This window comes from Cebus imitator, unplaced genomic scaffold, assembly GCF_001604975.1.
Source record: "Cebus imitator isolate Cc_AM_T3 unplaced genomic scaffold, Cebus_imitator-1.0 Scaffold36, whole genome shotgun sequence".
NCBI classification, from domain to species: Eukaryota; Metazoa; Chordata; class Mammalia; order Primates; family Cebidae; genus Cebus; species Cebus imitator.
This window is the reverse complement of record NW_016107351.1, coordinates 2,542,953-2,568,081: the sequence shown is the minus strand read 5'-3', so window position 1 is coordinate 2,568,081 and position 25,129 is coordinate 2,542,953. Positions and strand designations below refer to the sequence as shown.

At 49.0% G+C, this 25,129-nt stretch overlaps 1 protein-coding gene across 1 annotated transcript in view; it reads left to right on the top strand.

The window, feature by feature from the left end:
- Positions 1–25,129, top strand: part of RPTOR (regulatory associated protein of MTOR complex 1) — a 405,759-nt gene that overhangs the window by 140,976 nt on the left and 239,654 nt on the right. Inside the window, exon 4 of the mRNA XM_037737259.1 lies at positions 12,447–12,605. Within this exon, the coding sequence (XP_037593187.1) occupies positions 12,447–12,605 (159 nt within the window). The remainder of the gene's footprint in view (positions 1–12,446; positions 12,606–25,129) is intronic.

The following is a 25,129-nucleotide window of genomic DNA, read 5'->3' as shown; positions in this document are numbered from 1 at the left end:
GAAACTCCGTCTCAAAAAAAAAAAAAAAAGAGGTTTTGGAGGGGAGGAAAGCAGCCTTACAATGATAGCGTCAGGAAGAGATCACACAGAACGGCATCTCATTATGAAATACTGAAAACATTTAAAGAGCAAATAAAGTATGCAAATGGAATGGGACAGAATTCGCACCGCATGGCTCTTGCCCTCTCTTTCCTAATAAAAATTTAACTCTGAGGTCCGCGTTGGGACATAGCGGTGCTGGGATAATGGAGCTTCCGTGAGTTCAGAGTGAAAAGCATATTGATCAAAAAAAGCAGAATTCTGACGTAGATTCATCCACAGCCTTTTCTTGGGTGACTCCTCTGTGCCCAGAGGCAGGGGCTCACTGTGTCCCGAATGGCCTCTGCTTAGTGGCTGTGGCCTCCCGGGGCAAGGCCAGCTGGCGTGGAGGAGCCTGGAGTGCTGCGGTGGGCGCTAAAGTGACACAGGAATGTTCTCTTGGCCCGTTTGCCAGACTCCCGCAGGGGCGCCTTGTCTACTCAGCCCGCTGTGTTCCGCTCTCAGCAGGCAGGAGCATGTGAGTGAGCAGGTATGAGACCCAGCCAGCCTCTCCAAGCAGCGACACAGGAGCAAGCTTCCTGCGGGGCCCACAGCCAGACCAGATGTATCGCCTTGAGGGAAACACAGTGGCACCCAGACTCAGGTGCCTATGACCCTGAAGCCCCAGGGGGGTGTTAGTGTGCTAATTAGCTCTTTTAGTTCTGCCATCCACAGTCCAACACAGGGTGGCACGTGAGCAGCTCAGTTGGCCCCTGGCCCCATCATGTAGGGCGGCTGCCCTCTGCTGGCAAGGGCAAAGAGCCGGTGTGACAGCCTTTCTGGGTACCTGTACTTGGCGGGTCCCGAGCTCTTGTCCAGCATCCAGGAAGAATGAGGATGTGCCTACAATCAAGCTGCGAGCAGGGGGAGTTTTGTTGAGTGATGAAAGAGCTTTCTGCAGAGAGGGGACATGGGGCATGCAGGTGCTTCCCCCACCAGAAGGTGGGAAAGTCCCTCCAATGTGTCTGACTCCAGGGCTTTTGTGGGCTCAGAATAGGGGAGGGGCAGGCTGTAGGCAGTATTGGAAAAGGCAACATTTGATTGGTTAAAAGGCATTATTCAGAAAGAATCAATGGGAAAGGATGGGCAAACAGGAACAGAAGTTTCACTCTGGGTTGTGGGTTTTATCCGGGACCAACAGTCTGAGTCTTTCAGCCTTCAGGCTGTTATTTGTCTTAGAGGCAGGCTTCCATCAGGCACCTGCCCCTGCCTGCCTAGGCATTTGGCTTCCTCCCATCACTATCAGAATCACCCTGTGAGCCCCAGGGAGTCCATGAGGACCTCCATGTAAGGGAGGGGGGGTGACGGGGAAGGCACAGGTGGGACTGCACAGCCACGTCAGGGATGCAGGAAAGTCCGGGCCAAGAGCCACCTTGTTTAGAGACACGGAATCATGAGAGCTTGGCCACATAGGGACCGTGGTGAGGACACCGGGTTGAGCAGAGGGCACGTGGGTGGGGCGGGGCGGGGAGGCTGTTGATCCATCCACGGAGGGTTTGTCTCAGAGTTCGATGGCCTGACTGCTGTGTATTAAGGAAGAAGGCTCTGACAGAATGGGGGGACTTGGAGAGGGATCGGTTTGGAGGCCTGAAGGTGGTTGGGGTGTTTGACCCCCGTGAAGGCAGAGGTGGTACAGTGATGTCCCAGGGACACATCTGGGACCCACTGGGCACTGGGGAGATGGCAGGAGCAGGAGCGGAGGGTCGTGCCTCGGTTTCTGCTGGCTGAGTTCGGTGTCTGAGTTTCTGCTGGCTGGTTTGGTGGTGCAGTGAGTAGACAAGGATCTCAGAAGGGTGGGTGCAGGGCAAGGTCGGGAATTTGACCATGGATTTCTCTTGAAGGTGCTGTGCTGGGGAAACGGTGTTGTGCAAGAAGGAGGGTGAGGAACGGAGGCAGCTGAGGGTCCACGGAGGAGGACGGGCCACAGGCAGAGGACAGGCTGAGTGAGCCGGGTGGAAGGCCTCGTGAGGCCAGTGCAGGCGCGCCGGTGTGGAGGGGCTGCCAACTCCCCCTGGGCCTCCTGTAGGAGCCATCTAGGTACAGCAACCACGTGGGGAATAGCATGAAAAATGACGAGGCAGAGCAGAGAAAGACACCAGCCCCTCATTCCCGAGGTTTCTGCACCGTTGTCACCAGCATGCAGTCCTGGCCAGCTCCACGGGGGCCATTCTGGCCATTGGTCCACAGGGTCCTCCAGCAAAGGAAACAGAGCAGGAAGCGGAAAGAGCTGGCGTCCCGTGGGGGCACCTTCCACCCTAGGCCGGCAGCGGCTCAGCCTTCTCAGCCTCGTCACCGTTTAAGCTCCTCCTGTTTCTTCTTTTCTCCTTAATCTTTGCATTTAGAAAGATTCCTATCAACAGTGTCCAGGGTCCTGCCAAATGTGCCATCACCATTTAGCATCCTCCCTTTTTTTTTCTTTTCTTCTTCATCTTTACATTGGAAACGTCTTACAGACGGTGTCCAGGGCCCTGCTGGATGTGCCCCTGCTTCTCCACAGTCTTGTCTGGAACAAAGGAAATGTCTTTTATTACTGTTCATGCAGCTGTCATCCTTGAAAGACAAGACTCTTCTGCCAGTCACCAAGTCAGTCCTTTTCCTTCTGTCTTGCTCACGGAAGGCTCTCCTGGCCCTCAAGTGACCAGCGGTGCGGCTCTTCAGGTGGTAGCACCCATCTTGTTCCTGTGGGAACCCAGGCGAGCCTGCTGGCCAGGAAGCGTCAGCTTGTGTCTGATTGCTAGGCCGCCCTGGGTGCTTCCTGGATGTTCAGGCACCTGTGATTCCTGCAGCATCTGCCTCAAGCTTATGTGTATGGAGCAGCAGATCCCTTTGTCGGGGCAGTAGACTGTCTGCTAAGGAAAGTGGTGTTGCAGCAAAGGCCTTGCTTCACTGCTGTACTCCAAGCCATCAAAACGGGTTTTTTTTTAAAATGCTCTCAAAATGAAAACAGAGACCCCAAACTCTTGATAAAACAGCTCTCTATGGAGAAGCTCCCCAGGCTATGTAAACTCTAATAGGAGGTGTTTATTCATCATTTGTACATGCACAAATATTTATTGAATGTCAGTTGTGAAGGCTGATGAGTAAACCAGCAGGGGGAGTCCAGTACCCCGGTGCACTGATGGGGAGCTAGCTAGAGGTGCTGTGCAGCCTTTGCCATGGCTTCCTGTCCGGTGTCCGGAGGAGCATCCTTGCAACATAAAAGACAAGGGACATTTAACATGATACTTGAAGGATGAATAGAAAATGACCAGGCAAGGCTTGGAATTGGACATGGAGAAAAGGCAAGAAGAAGGTTCTGGGCAGAAGGTTGGAAGGTGGGTTAGAACATAATGAGGCAAAAGACTCAAAGGATCCTTTCTTGTGGCTGAAGTATAGACTCTCAGAGATTGTGCCTAGAGACCAGGCTGGAGATCTTGCAGGGACTTGCAGGTCTTTCTAAAGAGTTTTCAAAGCCAGTGGGAAGCCATCAAAGGCTTCTCAGTAGGAGAAGGACCTACTGAGTTTTGGAGAATGGATTTGCAGCAAAACAAGGCTGGAGGGTTAGTTGGGAAGTTACTGCAATAATCTAAGAAATACAGTAGTGATGATGGCAATGATGATGGTGGTGATGGCAATGATGGTGATGGTGGTGGTGGTGGTGATGGTGGTGATGCTGGTGGTGGCGGTGGTGATGGTAGAGATGATGGTGATCGTAGTGGTGGTGATGGCGGTGATGGTGATGGTGGTCGTGATGGTGGTGGTGATGGTGGCGATGGTGGTGGTGATGGTGGTAGATGGTGGTGGTGATGATGGTGATGGTGATGGTGGTGGTGATGGTGGTAGTGATGATGGTGATGGTGGTGGTGGTGGTGATGGTGGTGGTGATGATGGTCATCGTGGTGATGGTGGTCATGATGGTGGTAGTGATGATGGTGATGGTGGTGGTGGTGATGGTGGTGGTGATGATGGTCATCATGGTGGTGATGGTGGCAGAGATGATGGTGGTGGTGGTGATGATGGTGGTTTGGTAGTGGCTTGGCCTGCGTATTGATAGTGGGGATAGGGGAATAGAACTGAGGTAGATGGATTCAGTCAGGATTGAAGAGGTAGACTCACCAGAGGGAAATAATTGATGACATAAAAATGATGGAAAGGGTGAAAGACAAGCAAGTGTCAAGGATGGGTTTCTATTGGCCAGATGGTTAGTGACCCCACCCATGTGGATAGAGGGGAGCAAGCTTAGGAGGGAAGACACGGAAGGTGTGTGCCGGACCCTCCTCTCTGGTGAAGGGCCTCAGACACACCGTTGGATTGCTTCGCATCTGGGAACAAATGCCGTGAGGTCTCGGTCTTCAGTGGCTCCGTCTGGCTGTACTGCGGTGGAATCATGGGAAAGGGCACAGGTTATATATTCTTAGCTTTTATTCCTGTGGAGACCATGCTGCTCATTCCCTATGAATGGAAAGGTAGCGTTTGCTTTGCTCTTTTTGGCTTTTGTTTTGTTTTTCTGTATCTTGTTTTTCACCCTAACACCCTTAGGGGTGAGCGTAAACAAGGGCTATAGGAGGTGAGGCCTTCCGGGGAAATGCCGGGCAGGGAAGAGGGTCTGGCATGAGGGTCTCAACATTTCCCTGGAAATCTTCGTATCCTGCCTGGGAAGGTGAGGGGTAGGGGGAAACTCTCACCAGACTCCCAGAGCGGGGGCAGAACTGGCCTGAGTCCTGGGATGCCGTTTGCTCCTCCAGGACAGTTCTGAGAGTGTTGCAGGCATCTCAGTGTGTTGGATCTAAACTTGACCTGTTATTCATTGCTGTAGGACAGGAGGATGGCAGTGACAGCATTTGTTTTTTTGTTTTGTTTTGTTTTTGTTTTTTTTTTTTGAGACAGAGTTTCACTCATGTTACCCAGGCTGGAGTGCAATGGCGCGATCTCGGCTCACCGCAACCTCCGCCTCCTGGGTTCAGGCAATTCTCCTGCCTCAGCCTCCTGAGTAGCTGGGATTACAGGCACGCACCACCATGCCCAGCTAATTTTTTGTATTTTTAGTAGAGACGGGGTTTCACCATGTTGACCAGGATGGTGTCGATCTCTTGACCTCGTGATCCACCCGCCTCGGCCTCCCAAAGTGCTGGGATTACAGGCGTGAGCCACTGCGCCCGGCCCAGCGACAGCATTTGTACGCACAGCTCCAGCCTAGTACGATGCCAGTGCCTATGTTAGAAACTCTGCAGATATCTGTGGCCCGCCCATCCCAGCAGCACAGGGCTTCTTCCCCTTGTGGGATTTTGTCAAAAGAGAAGACCTACCACGTAGCGCCCCGAGCTCCCCCTTGTCCCAGGCAGCGTGGCTGTCCTTGATCCACAGCAGCAGCAGTTTGTGCAGCTTCACCAGAGCTTCTGGCGGGACCACACGGCCACGAGGGCCACTGGGAGCAGAGTCCCTCCCACGCTCAGGGCTCTCCGGGCCTGAAGTCTGCACTTGCACGAGAAGGAGCTCCAACAGCAATGAAGTCCTGCGTGGAAAATCAGAATCGGATTGCCTTAGCTTTGCTTAGGCCTCATTAGCATATAGTTACCAGGTGTCATTTTAGGACAAGAGCCCATCACTAGAAGGAAATGAAACTTGGAGCTGCGTTTTCCTTCATTAAGGCAAGGGCCCATATATATGTTTTTTCTTTTCTTCAGTGATTCATTCTTTTATTCTCTTCTGCTGTTGCATCCTCCAGAATTCCCATGCATATATTTTCTCGCACGTTGGGATTTGGCATTTCAGGAAAAATGCCTAGCACAATGGGCTGTATTTTCGAGACTTGCTTTGCCATTTTATATGCCCAGCGGAAATTGTCGTAACTCCCCCGGATGATCAGAGGCTCCCTTGCCACTCCTGCCTCTCAAACCACACAGCCATTATCCCTGGCATTCTAGTTGTGAGACAAAACCTGAACACGACATGGTGACATTTAATTTAGTGTTTCTCATTTCAAAGCTCTTAAAAATATTAATTAATTCCCATGAAGCCCCAGGAGGCATATTATTAATATCTGTGGTGCCCTTCATGCTGGTCCATTAATGCATCTTCTCTGCAATAGGTAAGAAAATGAAGCTAAAGCCCCACAAGATAAGACCTCCACAGAGCCAAGGTCAGAAATAACGAATGCTTAATTTTATTGATGTCTCTGCATCATCTCTGCCCCGTGGCCTTCTGTGTGGCATAGAAGAACAGCGCTCCCGTTGAGGAGCAGCCTCAGGAGACAGCGAGTGATTTTCCTGTGGAGCTGTGGCTTCACCAATCCCAGTTCGATAGCTGTGTTGAGGAGAGCAGAATTGAGAAAAACTGCTACAGCAGGAAAGTAATGAGCGCGACGGAGACAGGGAGCAGGAGGCACTTGACATTTCACGAGGAAATCTCCCAGTGATTTGTGGGCCCTCCGGTGAGCCCGGCCCCTGCAGATCGATGGGCCCGCGCCCCGGGGAGGCAGGTGCGGAGATCAGCACCGTGGCTCGTTCTTATTTTGGGGTGCCTTATCTTTCAGTGCCTTTTTTCTTCACCACTTTGCACGGGGGATTTCTGTAGCCTTAGCAACAAGAAAGCAGGGTGGCTATGTGGCATTAGGAGACTCCCTGACACCTCAAGTTTAGTTTACAGCCCCCCCCTTTCACCTTCCTTCTGATTGCTTTGCTGTCTGGCAAGCCCTGCACATGTTCTTTCCTTGTCTGTATCTGCAGCCCATGACTTCAGAAGTCTTTCTGACTCTGTGTTAATTAAGGGTAAGTGGTTTTAATATGCATGGAAAGGGGCAACCGTTCACTCACCCCCCACCCCCCGCCCCACCCTGGGCCTTGGAGAAAGGGTTGGAAGTCCGCTTCCTGATTAACGGGAGCTCAGATGGCTCACTTCCCTGGCGGGGCTGCCAGCATGAGCCGGGAACACCCATTCCGCCTTGTGTGTGAGAGGATGCTCATGAAAGCTCTCTCAAGGGCCGTGCACATGGCAGTTGTGACTGTTCGGGTGAAAATGGAAACGGTGCTCAGAATGGACAACGAGGGTTGGCAGTGATTGCTGTTGTTCCCACTGTGTCACACTCAGCAGGAAATGAGTCCTCATGGGCGGGAGAATAAGCATTTGCACTTAAGATTTGCTGTTTTCTTCATATTGTCAGATAAAACTGCCAGTGAGTTGAAGGTTACTGGAGATAAATCAGTGTCGTCACAGCTGCGGAGGGTTCGAGAGGGGTGGATTGGGATCCCTGTTGCCTCTGGCCCTTACCTCACCCAGCACTGTGGCTGTGTTCTCTGGAATCTTCCATCCCATTCTTGGTGCCAGCCGTCACTGTGGTGGGGAAGGAAGGGCACTCCCTCCCTCCTTCCCCTCTCCTGCCCTGCAGGACTCTTCTGGGCTCCAGAGCGCCCTCTGATCACGTGGGAAGGAGGCCCCCGACGTTTCTGCCTAAAAGATGCATCTGATTTTAGCTGAGAGGCGCTCTCACACTCATGCGTTTGTGTTTTGGTTCGGGAGAGGCTGAGGCTTCTTCAGCACGCACCATCTTGGGAACACAGGGTGACCACCACTGGAGCTAGCACTGCGGGTGCACCCCACCTCCGCTAAGCCAGCAGCACTGCGGGTGCACCCTCCTCCCGCCCCCACTGGGCCTGCCTCAGAGGGATAGCTTGAAAACCACCAAGCTCAGCTGCACTGGGTTTCTCGCCAGTATGATTTCCCCATTATTGCTCTTATTGGTAGTAAATAAAAATGCCTTTAGTTCTTGTGCTCACAAAGGAAATACCCAGCAAATGCAGAACTCCTTTAGCATCCATTAAAAGCCATTTTTTTAAGTCCTACTTCTCCAGTTTTGCTCTTCCCTACTTGAGCTGCCTTAAAGTGTCTCTGGAGGTAGGAAACTGTGTACGCCCTCCTCCCTCCCAGGCCTCCTCCCTCCCAGCCCTCCTCCCCCCCAGCCCTCCTCCCTCCCAGCCGTCCTCCACCCCTGCCCTCCTCCCTCCCTGCCCTCCTCCTTCCCAGTTCCCCAGCACCACAGGAGGAGTCTCCATGATGGCCGCTTCCGCCCTGGGGCCTGGAGCTGTGCTAAGGCTTTCTTGGAAAACTTCTAGTTGTTTCTATCCGTGACACATTTTAAAAAGCACTTACATTAAAAATGCATAGATATTTGTTTCAATTTACATAAAGGTCCAGACCAAAATGGGATGTGGCTTGCTGCTTAGATTGGCCATTATCACAACTCTGATTCAGAGAAAAACCTAAATTCCATGTTTATGCAGGTCTTATGGCTGAGGCGCTCTGCTTGAAGGAGGAGGTAAACTAGGCCCTCCGCAGGAGTCCCTGCTTTCTTGTTGCGTGTGGGGAGACCTGGGCGAGACGGGGCTGTTGCTGCCGTGCTGATTGGAAGCGATCTCTGCAGACTGACCCCGCCCTGCATGTCCGCCATTCTTTCTACCTGCCCGTTGGAAGACAGACTGCCTAGCTACTTCTACTTCAGACTTATTTTCTGATTTAGAATGTACTTACTTGTGGATGTGGTTTCGGAGGGCATGCAGCCAAGGTCGTGACAGCTGAATAAAGTGTTTCCTTCTGAAATGCCCCTAGAACTGCGCTTTCGTTTATCAGCTGCCCTCGGCCTGTTGTATGGGATCAACCAAAATTCAGGTATTTAGAACATCAAGACTCAGCGGCCTGGTTCTGTCACACCAAGAACACAAACAAACAGCTGATCAGTGATGCATCCAGGACGTTTCCACCGTTAAGTCGTAGCATGCAGAATCTCAGGTAGCAAAGCGGAAAGAATGACGACTCGCACGCCCTGTGAAGCCAGCACCTGGATGCCGCCTTCTGGGGCCACGTCGACAGTTACTTACACCCCTTCAACCTCAGGCAGGATTCGGTCGGTCTCTTTACTGCAAATTGATGTCGTTACTAATTATTGCATTTAATGTCAGCAAAAATCTGATTATCGTTCAGCAGTTAGTTTCTGGTAACTTGAGTATGTTGTGAGGCTGGGGAAAGGACATAAAAGAGCGCCTTGTACAGCTGGGCACACGTGGGTAAGCAGTGCGTACCGTCACAGAATTTACTGTCTGCATAGAATTGAGATAGCCGCACATAACTGTACAGTGAGCAGTATAAGTTAATTCAGAGAAAGAAGAAACGATTTCCTACTGAAGGGATTCAGGAAGGAATTTTGTAGGAGAGCTGGGCATTGAACAGGCTCTCCCAGGACGTGTGGGTCAGATTGGCCCCCACATGGCTGGGGTCCCCCGCGGGCCAGTGTTGCCCACCTACGGGAGCAGATGACACACAGCCACCCAGGCCATGCACCAACACCCCTCCTGTCGTGCTCCATGCTTCTCTGAGCACTTCCTTCTTCCTCGTGGACCCGGGCTCCCTGGGGGCCAGCCCTGTTCTGGCAGAGCCTCCGTGGGTGTCAACGCACACCCCTCATTGATGAAAATGGACTTGAAAATCCCGTGTTATCAATTTGTTAGCTCTCTCTCGGGTCTCCTTGGTGACAGTTTTTGGAGCAGCATTCTGTTCCTGAGGGAGGAGACGCTGAGAGGGGTGACCACTCTGCTGCCCTAGCCCGCCTGGGACCAGGGCTCCGCACCGTCCTGCCGTGGCACAGGGTTACTAGCCTTGGATCCGCTGGTGGTTCTCTACGGGCTTTGCTTGCAGGTACACAAAATTGGGGGAACCTGGAAAAACTGTTTTTAAGTCTCATACATCTACTGACGACTTCCAAAGTACAAGGTACAGAATACCAAGGGTTTTCTGTTGTCATAAACTAGAGTTTTAATGTAGATATTTAGGTGAGACCAAATGTGTGTCGTGTACAACAGAGGGGCTAATGCTGCGGGAAATGGGCCTCGTTTTCCTGTTGTTTTCCTCACATCGGACTCTTTTTCTCCGGAAATGCCGGGGAACCTGTCTTTATCTATTTTTTGTAGAGATGGGGGTCTCGCTATGTTTCCCAGGCTGGTCTTGATCCTCCCAACTTGGCCTCTGAAATGCTGCAATTCCAGGTGTGAGTCACCACACCTGGCAGGGGAACCTTTCTGAAGCACAAGCGGTGTGCCCTCCTCAGGGCGTGTCCTCTCTGTTTCCCTTCTCGGTCACATCAGCAGGAGCTTCCTGCACATCTGTGTGCCCAGCCCGGGCACAGCGGGAGTCCAGGTCTCCCTTCAAACCCAGCCTCCCCAGCATGCTCTGAACACTTACCGGCATTTTTCCTCAAGTGATGATCATAGCATTGGCCTTACTTTAGTTATTCTTAAAATAAAGTTCTAAAAGTTTATTAAAGTGATGAACATACACATTCCTTTTTAAAAGCCTCGCCCGCACCCAGAGGCACACCCTGTTAGCTGTTTGTTCTCATGGCATATGTTGGTGCAGCTCTGCAGTGATTCCTCCACTGGGGGCGTCTTTCCTGACTGCCTGGTGTGGCCCCAGCACTTTCACACCCGCTGTTCCCCACCCCACCCCGGAAGGTCGTGGTTTTTACTCTGGTCAGTTCTTCTTTGTTGGGAGTTCACCATGAAAAGTACTTCGCAGCCAAAGAGCGACGACTGGGAACCAGAGCAGCTCCTCATGACACCCGCCTGTGCCCGTTTTCCAGCATCCTGCCACCCAGCCAGGCCCGTCTCCTCCCTGGCCGGCGCTCCTCACTTGGGTTCTCTGGAAGTTGGCACAGTTTTTATTAAAATAAAATCAGGCCGGGCGCGGTGGCTCACGCCTGTAATCCCAGCACTTTGGGAGGCCGAGGCGGGTGGATCACGAGGTCAAGAGATCGAGACCATCCTGGTCAACATGGTGAAACCCCGTCTCTACTAAAAATACAAAAAATTAGCTGGGCATGGTGGCGCGTGCCTGTAATCCCAGCTACTCAGGAGGCTGAGGCAGGAGAATTGCCTGAACCCAGGAGGCGGAGGTTGCGGTGAGCCGAGATCGCGCCATTGCACTCCACCCTGGGTAACAAGAGCGAAACTCCGTCTCAAAAATAAAATAAAATAAAATAAAATCAGCATTCGTAGCATCATGGCTGTATAAACACTGTTCTCAAGAAAGCCAAGTCACGTGTGCGTGGGTCTGATTCTGGACCAGGCCTGAGTTCCCTGGGCCGCTGGTCTCCACGCCCCCAGCCTCGCCGTCTGACAAGTGGCCCTTGAGGAGCCTGCAGTGTCTGGCAAGGCCAGCCACGCGAGGGCTCTCTGCTGCCGTGCTTTCCTGGCCCTCCGTGCCTGTTTGTTTTTCCTTGTGACCTTCAGTGGCAGCTTGTTAAACTCCATAAAATAGCTTGTTGGGGTATTTATTGGCAATGCGTTGAATCTGTGAATTAAGCTGGCGAGAGCTGACATCTTAAGAATGTTGACGCAGCCTACCCGAGCAGGGAGCATCTTTCCATTGGTTCGGGTCTGCTTGTGTTTTCTAGGAGGGCTTTGAAAAACTTCCACGTCTGTGTTTTGCACATTTCATGTTGAGCTTATTTCTGTGCGTTGTCTGCTCAGTAGCTTTCTGCATGGATCTCTTTGCCATGATGTCCTCCGTTTATTATTTGTGTATATCAAGGCTATTGATTGTTCTGTGTCCGTTTTAGGTTCTGCTAATTCAGAGAATTGTTACAGGCATCCAGAAGGTCCCCGGCAGGAGGGTAGGGAGGAGCTTTGAGCAGGGCAATTCCTTACGCGGTCCTTCCACTCTTCACCACTGCTGCCGGGTATACATTGCAGGTTCCTTCACTGGAGCAAATTCTCTCTTCTGTGCTGCAGATGTTTTCAGAAGGACCCCGTGCTTCTGAGAAACACTCGGTACCCCAGTGGCAGCTGAGTTGGACTTGGTGTTGCCATGTGACAGCCATTACTTATCTCATTGATGTTCCTAGCAGTTCTCAATAAATATTTGTTGAATGAATATTTATAACCATCATGTGTGGTAGTTCTTAGCTGGCGTTTTGTTTTGTTTTTTTGAGACAGTCTCATTCTGTCACCCAGGCTGGAGTACAGTGATGCGATCACAGCTCACTGCAACCTCAGCCTCCTGGGCTCAAGCGATCCTTCCACTTCAGCTGGGACTACAGGCGTGTGCCACCACACCTAGCTAATTTTTTTTTTTTAATTGCAGAGATGTGGTCTCACTCTGTTGCCCAGGCTGATCTTGAGCTCCTGGGCTCAACTGATCCTCCCACCTTGGCCTCCTAAAATGCTGGGATTTTAGGCATGAGCCGTGGTGCCTGTCATTATCCAGTTTTATACCTGGAGAAACTCTGAGCCATGTGTTCAGGACCACACAGGTATTACCTGCAGACTCAGAGGAAAGAGTAGGGATGAGTTCCAGGCTTTCCCTTGAGTCCGTGGTAAATTTCTTCATTTCTTCTCCTGCAACAGGCCCGGTACAAGCAGAGCCTTGACCCAACTGTGGACGAAGTCAAGAAGCTCTGCACATCTCTACGCCGCAACGCCAAGGAAGAGCGAGTCCTCTTTCACTACAACGGCCACGGGGTGCCCAGGCCCACAGTGAACGGGGAAGTCTGGGTCTTCAACAAGGTGGGTGTGCCCGCCAGCTTTCTCTCCGCTCCTACAGGAGCCGTGCAGCGTTCGTGGTGCGCAGCAGGTCCTGTCCATCCGTAGCTTCTGTGAAGCCGTGGATGTTACTGTGCCTAAGCAAACCCAAAATGCAGTCACTGAACGGCCCAGGGCACCAGGCACAAGGAGGGCGTCGTGTCTGTGGCAGAACGTGTTCATGCAGTGACCGTCTGGAAGCAGGGCACGCGTGGTTTATCTTTGCTGCTGTGAGAACTGTAGTTGTGTGTAATTCTCCGAGGATAGACCTCAAGAGTGTCTCTGCCTTGTAGTTTGAAAAACTGCATGAAGCATCAGTGATTTTCTTAGAAAAGAAAATGTTTTAAATGTTCTGAAGGGCTAATTCTAAGCTGCCCTGCAGATGCAGCTTCCGGGTTTCCCTGCCCCAGGTCAGACTTGCCGGCCTTTTGCAGTTCCTTTGCCCGGCAACAGATGAGGTGCTCGCCCCTCTCCCGCAGCTGCTTGTGTGGGAGGTGAGTGCTGACTGTCGTCCTCGTCCTCCCGGGTGGGAACTTCGGTCCATCTTGAGCAGCCGGCCGCGGGTGTCACTGTGCTCGGTGTGATACGTGAAAGCAGTCCCTGGAGGGTGCGGAGGCCACATGTGTGCTTGAGCGTGTCTATAAGGGCACTGATGTGGAATCCAGCAAACCTGAGTTCCGGTTGTGCGGTCAGTCTCCTGGGCCTTTGCTTCCTCGGTGTTGACGCCGCCTCCCGGCTTCACAGTGAGGACCAGCTGACTCCGTTTCTTCACACGCTGAGTGAACTCTCAGTTCCCGTCCACTGTCCTGTGTTCTCAGCCAGCATTCGGCACAGGTGGTGATGCACTGTTGGCCCAGGGCAGGCAGAGACCTCGAGGACCGCTTTAGACCCTAGACGCGGAGCAGGAGCCAGCCTCGGGAGTTAGGAAGGCGTCCGGGCTGGTTTAGACCCTAGACGCGGAGCAGGAGCCAGCCTCGGGAGTTAGGAAGGCATCCAGGCTGGTTTAGACCCTAGATGCGGAGCAGGAGCCAGCCTCGGGATTTAAAGGCGTCCAGGCTGGTTTAGACCCTAGACGCGGAGCAGGAGCCAGCCTCGGGAGTTAGGAAGGCGTTCACACAGCTCCTCCCACAGGGGAGTGCCATCTCACCTCTGTGTGTACCTGAATACCAGCTTGATTTTGATTCCTTCTGTTTAATGTCGGATAAATTCAAAGTGATCATTATCAAGGAAGTAGAATTTACAGAAGCGTGATATAATGAACCGCCAGGTGTGCACCGCAGGCCCCTGGCGTGTCTTCCCCAGTCTCAGTCTCTCCTTTCCCTGCCCTCCCCTGCGGCGCCTGGCATAGTGAGTTTGCGTTTGTCCTTCCCTGGCTGTCCTCTGCAGAGCCCCCAGGCTGCTGGCTCACGGGCACAGTTGAGAGCCTCCGTGCACAGCTGCTGATGCACTGGGCGGACACTGGTGCGCTCTTCCGTAGTGCGCTTTGCTCACTCAGTGGGAGGCTCGGCAGATTCCTGCCCGATCCCAGGGAACTGCAGCTGTGCCCCTTCCCTCATTTGCTGTCCCCTGCCAAGACCCAGCCCTTCTCAGTGCCTTCGCCACAGATGGGCGTCGGGCTGGTTCCCATCTTGTCTCTGCTCTAAACCGCACGAGTGTTTCAGGTGCCCACCTTTCTCTCCAGCGCTGGGTGTTGTCACAGGTTTTGTTTTGTTTTGTTTTGTTTTTAATGATAGACTGTGCTGTGCTGTGATTTTCTCCAATAACCATGAAGGTCCAGCAGCCTGCACCCGCCTGCCGGCTCCCCGCTCCACAGGGAGCAGGTTTCCTCTTACGCTCCTGGTAACTTACAGAACACAACCTTTTTTTTTTTTTTTTTAAACAAGGTCTCTCTCTCTCTCTTTTTGTTTTTTGACATCCTGTCACCCAGGCAGGAGAACAGTGGCATGATCATGGCTCACTGCAAACTCTGCCTCCTGGGCTAAAGCGTTCCTCCTACCTCAGCCTCCCAAGTAGCTGGGACTGTAGGTGCACACCACCACACCTGGCTAATTTTTGTATTTTTTGTAGAGTCAGGGTCTCACCAGGTTGCCCAGGCTGGTCTTAAACTCCTGAGTCCAAGCAGTCCTCCCGCCTCAGCCTCCCAAAGTGCGGGGGTTACAGTGTGAGCTGCTGCACCTGGCGCCCAGCTGTGTTTTTATTGTGTTTTTGTCCCTGTTCTGCCGACACCTCCAGTGGAGTGAGGGAGGACTGCAGGAGGGTGGGGCCCCCTTTGTTTCCTTTTTCCTTCCAGAGGGAGAGCTCCGGGTTCCGGGTTCCATGTGGGACATTTGCACCAGGCTTTTTGTAAAACAAAAACAATCAGCATTATCCAGTTAAGAAAGTTCAATTCTTAATTTGGTTTTTCAAAAAAATAGTGACTAGATGTTGGTTTGTCTCCCGTGGTTATTTGTGTGTGTGTTAAGGTGGTCATAGGACTCTTCTCCCTTAGGCTGGCGCTACATGGAGTGATACTGAATGACCGTCCCCTGTTATGCACACGTTTCTTTTTGGGGTGACCTGTGTCAAGAATAATCCATTTCATGCAGGGCTTAACTCAGTTTGCAGCCATTTGGTTCCATATGTTAAATCTGTGTTCGTGAGCGAGATTGGCCAGGGATTCTTCTCTTTCTCGCTGTCTTTGCCTAGTGGAAGTAATCAATAATTGAGGCCTTAGAAAAGAAGTTGAGGAATGTTCCTTCTTTGTGTGTAGACTTGAATAATTTTTGTGATATTTGAAGTATTTGTTGTCTGAATGTTGTGGAACTTACAAAGAAAGCTCTGTGGGACGATATTTTGTTGGTGGAGAGATTTTTGACTACTGATCTAGTTTCTTTCATGGTTAAAGAGCTGTTCAGTTTTTCTGTTAGCTTTGCTAACTTGCTTTTGTAGGTAGGACCTTGTCCATTTCAACTAAGCTTTCCAACGTGTTGACATAAACTGGCTTACAATACCCCTTTAGAAACTCACCAGTGTCAGGGGTATCTGAGTGAGGTGCCTTCCTTTGCTCTTAGTGCTGGGTATATGTGCCTTCTCTCTTTTCTTGTTGATTATTCTTATGAGGAGTTTATGTGCTTTTTATCAGTCTTTTCAAAGACCCAACTTTTACAGTTACTGACCCTCAGAGGATGGAAGGACCAGTAGGATGAATGCCTTTATACTGTTCCCCTGTTGACAATTAGATGCTTCCCCCCCTGAACCATTTGAAAGATGCAGACATCCTGACACTAAGATTGAGGATAGTTTTCTGTGTCACCAGAGTACCGTCAAATTGCTCAAGAAAGGAACATCAGTTCTATGTCATTTACTGTAGAGTCCGTATTTGTATTTTCCCAAGTGTTTGCAAAATGTGCATTAGCCGGCATTTTTGTACCTGTTGATTTTGTTGTGGACCCAGAATCTAATTAAGGCTCATGCATTACGTCTGTCCCTCATGCCTTTTCGGTTGTCCTCAGCCGAGATTGGTCTCCTTGCCTTTCATTTTATGACATTTTCTTTTTAAGCGACTTTTTAAAAATTCTGTCTTCTTTTGGTAAGTCAGCATATAGTTATGCATCAGTCTTTTTATTATTATTATACTTTTTTGAGATAGAGTCTCCCTCTGTTACTGAGGCTGGAGTGCAGTGGCGCGGTCTTGGCTCACTGTAGTCTCTGCCTCCTGGGTTCAAGGAATTCTTCTGCCTCAGCCTCCCGAGTAGCTGGGATTAGAGGCACATGCTACCACGCCTGGCTAATATTTGTATTTTCAGTAGAGATGGGGTTTCACCATGTTGGCCAGGCTGGTCTCGAACTCCTGACCTCAAGTGATCTGCCCGCCTCAGCCTCCCAAAGTGCTGGGATTATAGGTGTGGGCCATCACGCCTGGCCTTGATGCCAGTTTCTTTATTAGATATGTGTTTTGCAATTATGTCCTCCCAGTTTGTGGGATTACAGGCCTGAGCCATCATGTCCAGCAGTCTTTTTAAAAAAATTAATAGACCTCATTTTTTTCAGAGCAGTTTTAGTTTTACGGAAAACTCGAGCAAGTCTGTTGACTTGCTTCCCCTCATTCTCCACTATTATTGATGTCTTGCTTCGGTTTGTTATGTTTCTTACAACTGAAGAGTCAATAATGGTGCATTATAATTGTCGTCTGTAGTTTACGTGAGGGCTCACTCCTGGTGACGGACCCTCTGCAGATTTTGCCAAATGCGTGATGTGCTGCACCCACCGTTATGATGCCACACAGAGTAGTTTCAGTGTCGTAAAAATCTGCTGTGCTCTCTCCCTCACCTTCCCTCCCCTGTAATTTGGTCTTTCTGGAATGTCCTATAGTTGGAATCATATAGTATGTAGCCTTTTCAGACTGGCTTCTTTGACTCAGTGATATACACTTAAGACTCCTCCATGTCTTTTTGTGGCTTGATAGCTCTTTGTTTACGATTACTGAGCAACACTAGTGTGTGAGGACAGCACCGCTGGCTTTTCCGTTTTCCTTTTCAAGGGTATTTTTGTTACTCCCAGCCTCTGACAATCAGGAATAACGATACTGCAAACGTGTGCAAGTTTTTGTATGGATGTAAGCTTCCCATTCCTTTGGGTAAATACCTGGGAATGTGTTTGCTGGATGGTTCGGTTAGAGTATGTTTAGCATTATCAGGAACTGCGAAGCTGTCTTCCAACCGTGTCTGTACCGTTCTGCATTCCCGCCAGCACTGACGAGAGTTCTGTTGCTCCACATGCTCGACAGCACTTGACATTGTCAGTGTTTGGATTTTAGCCATTCTAGTGGGTATGCAGTAGGATCTTATTGTTTAATTTTCAATTTTATAATGATGTGAAATTGGGCATCTTTTCTTTTTTTTTTTTTTTTTTTTTTTTTTTTTTTTTTTTTTTTTTTTTTTGAGACGGAGTTTCGCTCTTGTTACCCAGGTTGGAGTGCAATGGCGCGATCTCGGCTCACCGCAACCTCCACCTCTTGGGTTCAGGCAATTCTCCCGCCTCAGCCTCCTGAGTAGCTGGGATTACAGGCACGCGCCACCATGCCCAGCTAATGTTTTGTATTTTTAGTAGAGTCGGGGTTTCACCATGTTGACCAGGATGGTCTCGATCTCTTGACCTCGTGATCCACCCGCCTCGGCCTCCCAAAGTGCTGGGATTACAGGCGTGAGCCACCACATGTTCTTACTATCTGTTCAGCTTTTTTGCCCATTCTAAGAATCAGTTTGTTTGTTTTCTTGTTGCTAAGTTTTAAGAGTTCTTACCATATTTCGGATGCCAGTTCTTTTTTCTTTCTTTCTTTCTTTTTGGGGTGGGGGGGATGGAGTTTAATTCTTGTTGCCTAGGCTGGAGTGCAGTGCTGTGATCTCAGCTCACTGAAACTTCCGCTTCCCAGGTTCAAGTGATTCTCCTGCCTCAACCTCCCAAGTCGCTGGGATTACAGGTGCATGCCTCCACGCCCAGCTAATTTTGTGTTTTTTTAGTAGAGGTGGGGTTTCACCATGTTGGCCAGGCTGGTCTGGAGCTTCCGACCTCAAGTGATCCACCTGCCTCGGCCTCCCAAAGTGCTGGGATCACAGATGTGAGCCACCGCGCACGGCCCAGATGCCAGTTCCTTGTCAGGCGTGTGGTTCGCAAATGTGTCCCCCTCGTTTGTGGCTGCCTGCTTTCTTTTCTTAGCAGTGGATGTTCACTTTTTGACGAGTTTGGACCAGTGATCCTCCAGGATGTCCCACATTCTAGTTTAATTTCTTTGTTTTTTCATGAGTTTATGTCAAACCGGATAAAAAAACCACAATCAAACTTTGTCCTGTTCATAGTACATGTATTTTAAATACAAAGACATATGAAGGTTGAGAGTAAAAGAAAGAGAAAAGATATACTATGCCAATACTAGTCATGGAAAACCAGCATGGCTCTATGAATAATCAGAGAAAATAGACGTAAGAGAGGGGTATTACTGGTGACAAAGAGGGCCATTTCCTTGTGATAAACAGGCCAGTTTATGAGCCAGGCATACACCGTCCTGAGTGTGCGTACACTTAATATCAGTTTCAAAAGACATGCAGCAAAATGAACAGAATTAACAGGACAAGTGTGCAAATCCGTAATCAGAGTTGGAGATTAGAAGATCTTCGTTTAGTAATGGGTAGATTAAACTGATAGTTAAAATTTATAGATAAAATCGGTAGTTAAAACCTTTTTGTTTTGACATGGAGTCTTAACTTTTGTTGCCCAGGCTGGAATGCAGTGGTGTGATCTCGGCTCACTGCAACCTCTGTCTCCCGAGTATAAGCTATTCTCCTGCCTCAGCCTCCCACGTAGCTGGGATTACAGGTGCCTGCCACTGTACCTGGCTAATTTTTTTTATTTTTAGTAGAGATGGGGATTCACCATTTTGGCCAGGCTGGTCTCAAACTCCCGACCTCAGGTGATCCACCCACCTCGGCCTCCCAAAATGCTGGGATTACAGGCGTGAGCCACCGTGCCTTGCCCTGTAGTTAAAAACTTTCTTACCGGAAAAACTCTAGGCATGATATATTTTTTCTAGTCCAAAGTGAAAGTCAGTATTAATGTAAAAAACCTAGCAATATTATCAATCACCTTGTCTTAATTAACATTTATACGGCACTCCACACAACTGCAGAATATCCATTCTCAAGTGCATGTGGAATGTTCACCATATGCTGCGCCATAAAGATGTCTCAATAAAGTTAGAAAGATTGAAATCGTAGCATATATTCTCTGTTTGTGAAATTCAAAATTATGGAATATCTGGAGAAGCCCCAAATATTTGGAAATGAAATACCACATGAGTCAAAGACAAATCATAAAGAAAAATAAAAAATAACTCAAACCTAAAGATAATGAAACTATGGCACCCAAATTTATAGGTTGTAGGTGAAACAGTGCTTATGGAAATGCACAGCCTTAAATTCTTATATAGAAAAGTACATTTTAGAAACATATTTAAAATTAAAATCTTTGTTTTAGAGATGGAGTCTCACACTGTCACCCAGGCTGGAGTGCAGTGGCGCCATCTCCACTCACTGCAACCTCTGCCTCCCAGATTCAAGCAATTCTCCTGCCTCAGCCTTCTGAGTAGCTGGAATTACAGGCATCAGCCACCACGCCCAGCTGTTTTTATAGTTTTGGTAGAGACAGGGTTTCGCTGTGTTGGCCAACCTGGTCTCAAACCCCTGACCTCAAGTGATCCACCTGCCTTGGCTCCCAAAGTGCTGGGATTACAGGGATGAGCTACCGCGCCCAGCCTAAAATCTAATATTCTATCTTAAGGAAACAGAAAATGTTGAGCAAATTAAACTCAAAGCAGAAGGAAAGAAATAACAAACAGCAGAAACCAATAAAATGGACTATAGGTAATAGAGACAACATAGCTAATATGTGATTTTCTGAAGAGATCAGTAAAAGTTGAGGAATCTCTAGATGGGTAGATCAGTGAAGAAAGAGAGAAAACACTTTATCAATGTTAGCAATGAAAAACAGGATATCCCCACATATCCTACAGACATTAAAAAGGTAAGGGAATGTTATTAATTTTATATACATTTAACTACTTAATTAAATGAACAGATGCCTTAAAATATAACTTACCAAAACTGACCCAAAATGAAATAGAAAATCTGAATAGCCCTATACCAATGGGCTTCTTTCCAAGGACATGCCAAACATTTCACCCCTGTGAGGTCAGGAGCTTTTTCTTTTGTTCACTGGTACATTCCAGGCTCTTAAGATGGTGTCTGTCATCCTAGCAGGTGTTTGGTAATTGTCAACCACATGGATGGGTAGATGGATATTTTCATTTGCATTTTTTTTTTCTTTTTTTGAGACAGAGTCTTGTTCTATCGTTAGGCGCCAGGCTGGAGTGCAGTGGCGTGATCTCGGCTCACTGCAACCTCCGCCTCCTGGGTTCAAGCAATTCTCCTGCCACAGCCTCGCAAGTGGCTGAAACTACAGGCGTGTGCCACCATGCTCAACTAATTTTTGTATTTTAGTAAAGATGGGGTTTCACCATGTTGGCCAGGACGGTCTCAATCTCTTGACTTTGTGATAACACCTGCCTCAGCCTCCCAAAGTGCTGGGATTACAGGCGTGAGCCACCACACCTGGCCTGTTTTATTTGTTTTTTAATTTTTTATTTTTCCATAGGTTATTAGGGTACAGGTTCCATAGGTTATTTGGTTACATGAGTAAGTTCTTTAGTGGGGATTTGTGAGATTTTGCTGCACACATCACCTGAGAAGTATACACTGCACCCTTGCAGCCTTTTATCCCTCACCCCCCTCCCACCCTTTCCCCCAAGTCCAAAGTCCACTGTTATCATTCTTATGCCTTTGCGTCCTGATAGCTTAGCTCCCACATATCAGTGAGAACATACCATGTTTGGTTTTCCATTCCTGAGTTAATTCACTTAGAATAACAGTCTCCAGTCTCATCCAGGACACTGCAAATGCCGTTAATCCTATGGCTGAGTAGTATTCCATCATATGTATATGAACCACAGTTTCTTTATCCACTTGTTGATTGATGGGCATTTGTGTTGTTTCCACAATTTTGCACTTGCGATTTGTGCTGCTATAAATATGTGTGTGCAAGTATTTTTTTTGTATAATGACTTGTTTTCCTCTGGGTAGATACCCAGTAGTGGGATTGCTGGGTCAAATGGTACTTCTGCTTGTAGTTCTTTAAGGAATCTCCACACTGTTTTCCATAGCGGCTGTACTAGCTTACATTCCCAGCAGCGGTGTAAACATGTTCCCCGATCACCACATCCACCCAGCATCTACTGTGTTTTACTTTTTTTGTTACAGCCGTTCTTCCAGGAGTAAGGTGGTATCTATCGCATTGTGGTTTGGATTTGCATTTCCCTGATCATTAGTGATGTTGAGCATTTTTTCATGTTTGTTGGCCATTTGTATATCTTCTTTTGAGAATTGTCTATTATGTCCTTACCCCACTGTTCAATGGGATCGTTTGTTTTTTTCTTGCTGATTTGTTTGAGTTCACTGTAGATTTCTGGACATTAGTCTTTTGTCAGATGTACAGATTGTGAAGGTTTTCTCTCACTCTGTGGGTTGTCTGTTTATTCTGCTGACTATTCCTTTTGCCATGCACACACTCTTTAGTTTAAGAGCTATTTACCTTTGTTTTTATTGCATTTGCTTTTGGGTTCTTGGTCATGAAATCCTTGCCTAAACCAATGTCTAGAAGGGTTTTTCCAATGTTATTTTCTAGAATTTTTATAATCTCGTGTCTTAGATCTAAGTCGATCCATCTTGAGTTGCTTTTTTATAAGGTGAGAGATGAGGAACCAGTTTCATTCTCCTACACGTGGCTTGCCAGTTATCCCAGCACCATTTGTTGAAAAGGATGTCTTTTCCCCACTTAATGATTTTGTTTGCTTTGTTGAGGATCGGTTGGCTGTAAGTATTTGGATTTTTTTCTGGGTTGTCTATTCCATTTCATTGGTTTAGTTGCCTATTTTTATACCAGTACCATGCTGTTATGGTGACTATGGCCTTATAGTATAGTTTGAAATCAGGTAATGTGATTCCTCCAGATTTGTTCTTTTTGGTTAGTCTTGCTTTGGCTGTGCAGGCTCTTTTTTGGTTCCATATGAATTTTAGAATTTTTTCTAATTCTGTGAAGAATGATGGTGGTATTTTGATGGGAATTAAGTTGAAACGCATGGCTATTTTTATTGAAATGTCATCCGATCACTAGGTGTGATGTGTGCCCCTCTCCTTGACTCGTTAGTCCTCCTGATGTGGTCTGTTTTTCTCCACAGCTTGCCCCCAGTCTTATCTGTGTTGTCTCTGTGTCTCCATTAAAATCTGAGTTACAGGATAACAAGGTCTTTGTTCCGTGAACTGCTTTTCATGGGTACCTAAAACCAAGCATCTGAGAACATAGGAAATGATCATTCCATGTTTGCTGCGTTCCACGGCGAAAGGCATAAAAGCAGCAGGATGATCCCTAGAGCCAGGCGGTTCTCGGCTGTGTTTCCCCCACTGTGTTATCCTGTTAGTTTCCCCATTCATAGGTTTATTTTTTCATGTCACATGGCACGCCACCAGAGGCAGTGCCTGTTCTTCCAGGTCTAGACCGCCATAGCTGCGCTGAGAGCATGCAGTCCTGTTGCTGAGCCTTTCAGCCTTCAGATAGACTCTCTCCATCAAAACGAAGCTGGCAGCACTCCAGACAATACGCAGTGGGCGCGCAGTGTAAGATTTAAGAACATTTAAACATGCTCGTTTTAACTATATACTTTTCTTTTTGTTTAATCACCATTTATTCTGTTGCTGGTTGTTTTCTCAGCCTCCGCAGAAAGCCAAGGTTCAGGACTTAAGCAAATCCAGGGCTCAGCTCTCCCCTACCCCCGCCCTCCCCGCCCTCCCTTCCGTTCTGCTGTGCTCAGCCAATTAGGACTGGCAGCTGTGGCCATTAAGAATTCACATAGCAGAACGTTTATCCGGGGAAGGATTAATCCACTACTCTAATACTCCCAATTAGCTTTTAGACCCTGTCTGCCTTTTCTTCTTTGCAAAAGGAGAAAGATTTTCCCCACTTGATACATTTGTTTCTCTGCTTTTCAGAGTTCCGTTATGACCAGAAGCTATTTCTGCCCTTTGCTGCGCACCTAGGCACAAAGCTACGGGCTCTTCGCTGTGTGTGAAGCTAGTGATGCCCTCTCTAGGCCTCTAGGTGGGAGGAGCTTTCCTCCAGATGACCTGCCTCTCCTTAATTTACTGAACATGCAGTTGGAGTTGTATGTGGTTTTGCATTTTTGGTTTAGGGTAATTTTTAATTCTCTAGTGGTGTTCCTGTGGTGTTTACAACCTAACCCTTACCCTCTGCCAAAAGCATCTTCGAAGGTCATACATTCTTCCTGGCACCATGTTCTACCCCTTCTGGACATTCAGTGGATCTCATGCGGAGCACAGATGAAAGCAAAGACTGTTTCATTCTGATAATTGGTTGTAAATGTAGCTTGAAAGAAAGGCGAATTGCATGACGATGTATTGTGATAACGTAGGGAAAATATTGGCCCCCTCAGAGAGAGAGAGAGAGAGGAGTTGTGCCAGCCCAGCCATGGTGGGCAGGCGAGGTTGGAGAGGGCTTCCTGGAGGAGGCAGTGATTGCCCAGGTTGAGTCTTACAGAAGAGAACAAAGTCAACAGTTGTGCCTGAGAGGGGACTGAAAGGGGATGGTCTCAGAGGAAGCAGATGCTAATAAACCAGCATGATATTCGTTGGAAACTACAAGCAGCTCTATGCCGTGGGATCCTGGAGTCTGAATTGGGTTTAAAAAAGAAAGAAGGCCCGAAAGGGTTCCGGGCTGAGGCACAGAGCACCTCTCAGACTCTTAGGACTGTGGGCTTCCGAAGCCTTTAGGGGAAATGAGTGGCCAGATGGCTGCTTAGAGAAGTCCCTTTGATGCTGTGTGAAGGCTGGATCTGGGTAGAAGAGACTGGCTAGAGAAATTCCAGTTAGGAAAGAGGCCAGTGGCGGCACCTGAGTCAGGCTGGTGGGGTGACTCTCGGGACCTTCCTAGGACAGGTGGAAGCTGAGTTAGAGGAAGCAGGTGAGACCTGGACTGACCAGGCACAAAAATTGAGAAGAAGGGGCTTGTGGGCATTTGTTCCCAGGCTGTGTGTAGGCCTGGGGTCCATCAGTGTGGGGTCATGAGAAGTCGGGGGAGACGTGCAGGTGGCGTTTCCCGAAATACAGTTTCTAGAGCTGAGGAAGGCCAAAAGAGAGTGAAGCCTAGAGAGCAGAAGAGGACCCCGGCAGGTGACGGGGAGGAGAATTGAGAAAAAAGGGTGTATGGGGGAAGCCAGGGCGGGGGGCACCTGTCAGCCAGGGGGCATAGAGATGGAATGGATACCCATCATTGCAAGGAGTCTGGCCCTTGAGCAAGAAGAGCGCTTTCTTTTCCAAGTGAAGCAGTCCCCATTTCTGAGAAGACGCTAAGTACATCTGCCAGAGAACTCAGAATGTGAATCAGAATTCTCAGCCCTTTTAAATAGCATCCTCTCGGGCTGGGTCCTGTAAAGCCCTTAGGGGCACACAGGCTTCCTTTAAACTCAGACAGGAGCTGTCGCCACATCTGGATTTCCCGCCACAGCTTGCCCTGGACTAAAGAGGGACTTGTGCTGCCGCTCTCAGAGGAGAGCGGAGGACAGGGGTCAGCAGATTCGTCCTCCTCCTCAAGTGGGTTCTTGAATACACATCAACCAGAAGCAGAAGGTCATGGCCCTGAAAGGTTAGGCATCGGGGGAAACGGCACTTGTGACCCGACACTCTGAAGTATACGTCGCCAGTAAACCCCAGTCCCTTAGAGTGTACGTCACCAGTAAGCCCCAGTCCCTTAGAGTGTACGTCACTAGCCAGCCCCAGTCCCTTAGAGTGTACGTCACTAGCCAGCCCCAGACCCTTAGAGTGTACGTCACCAGTAAACCCAGTCCCTTAGAG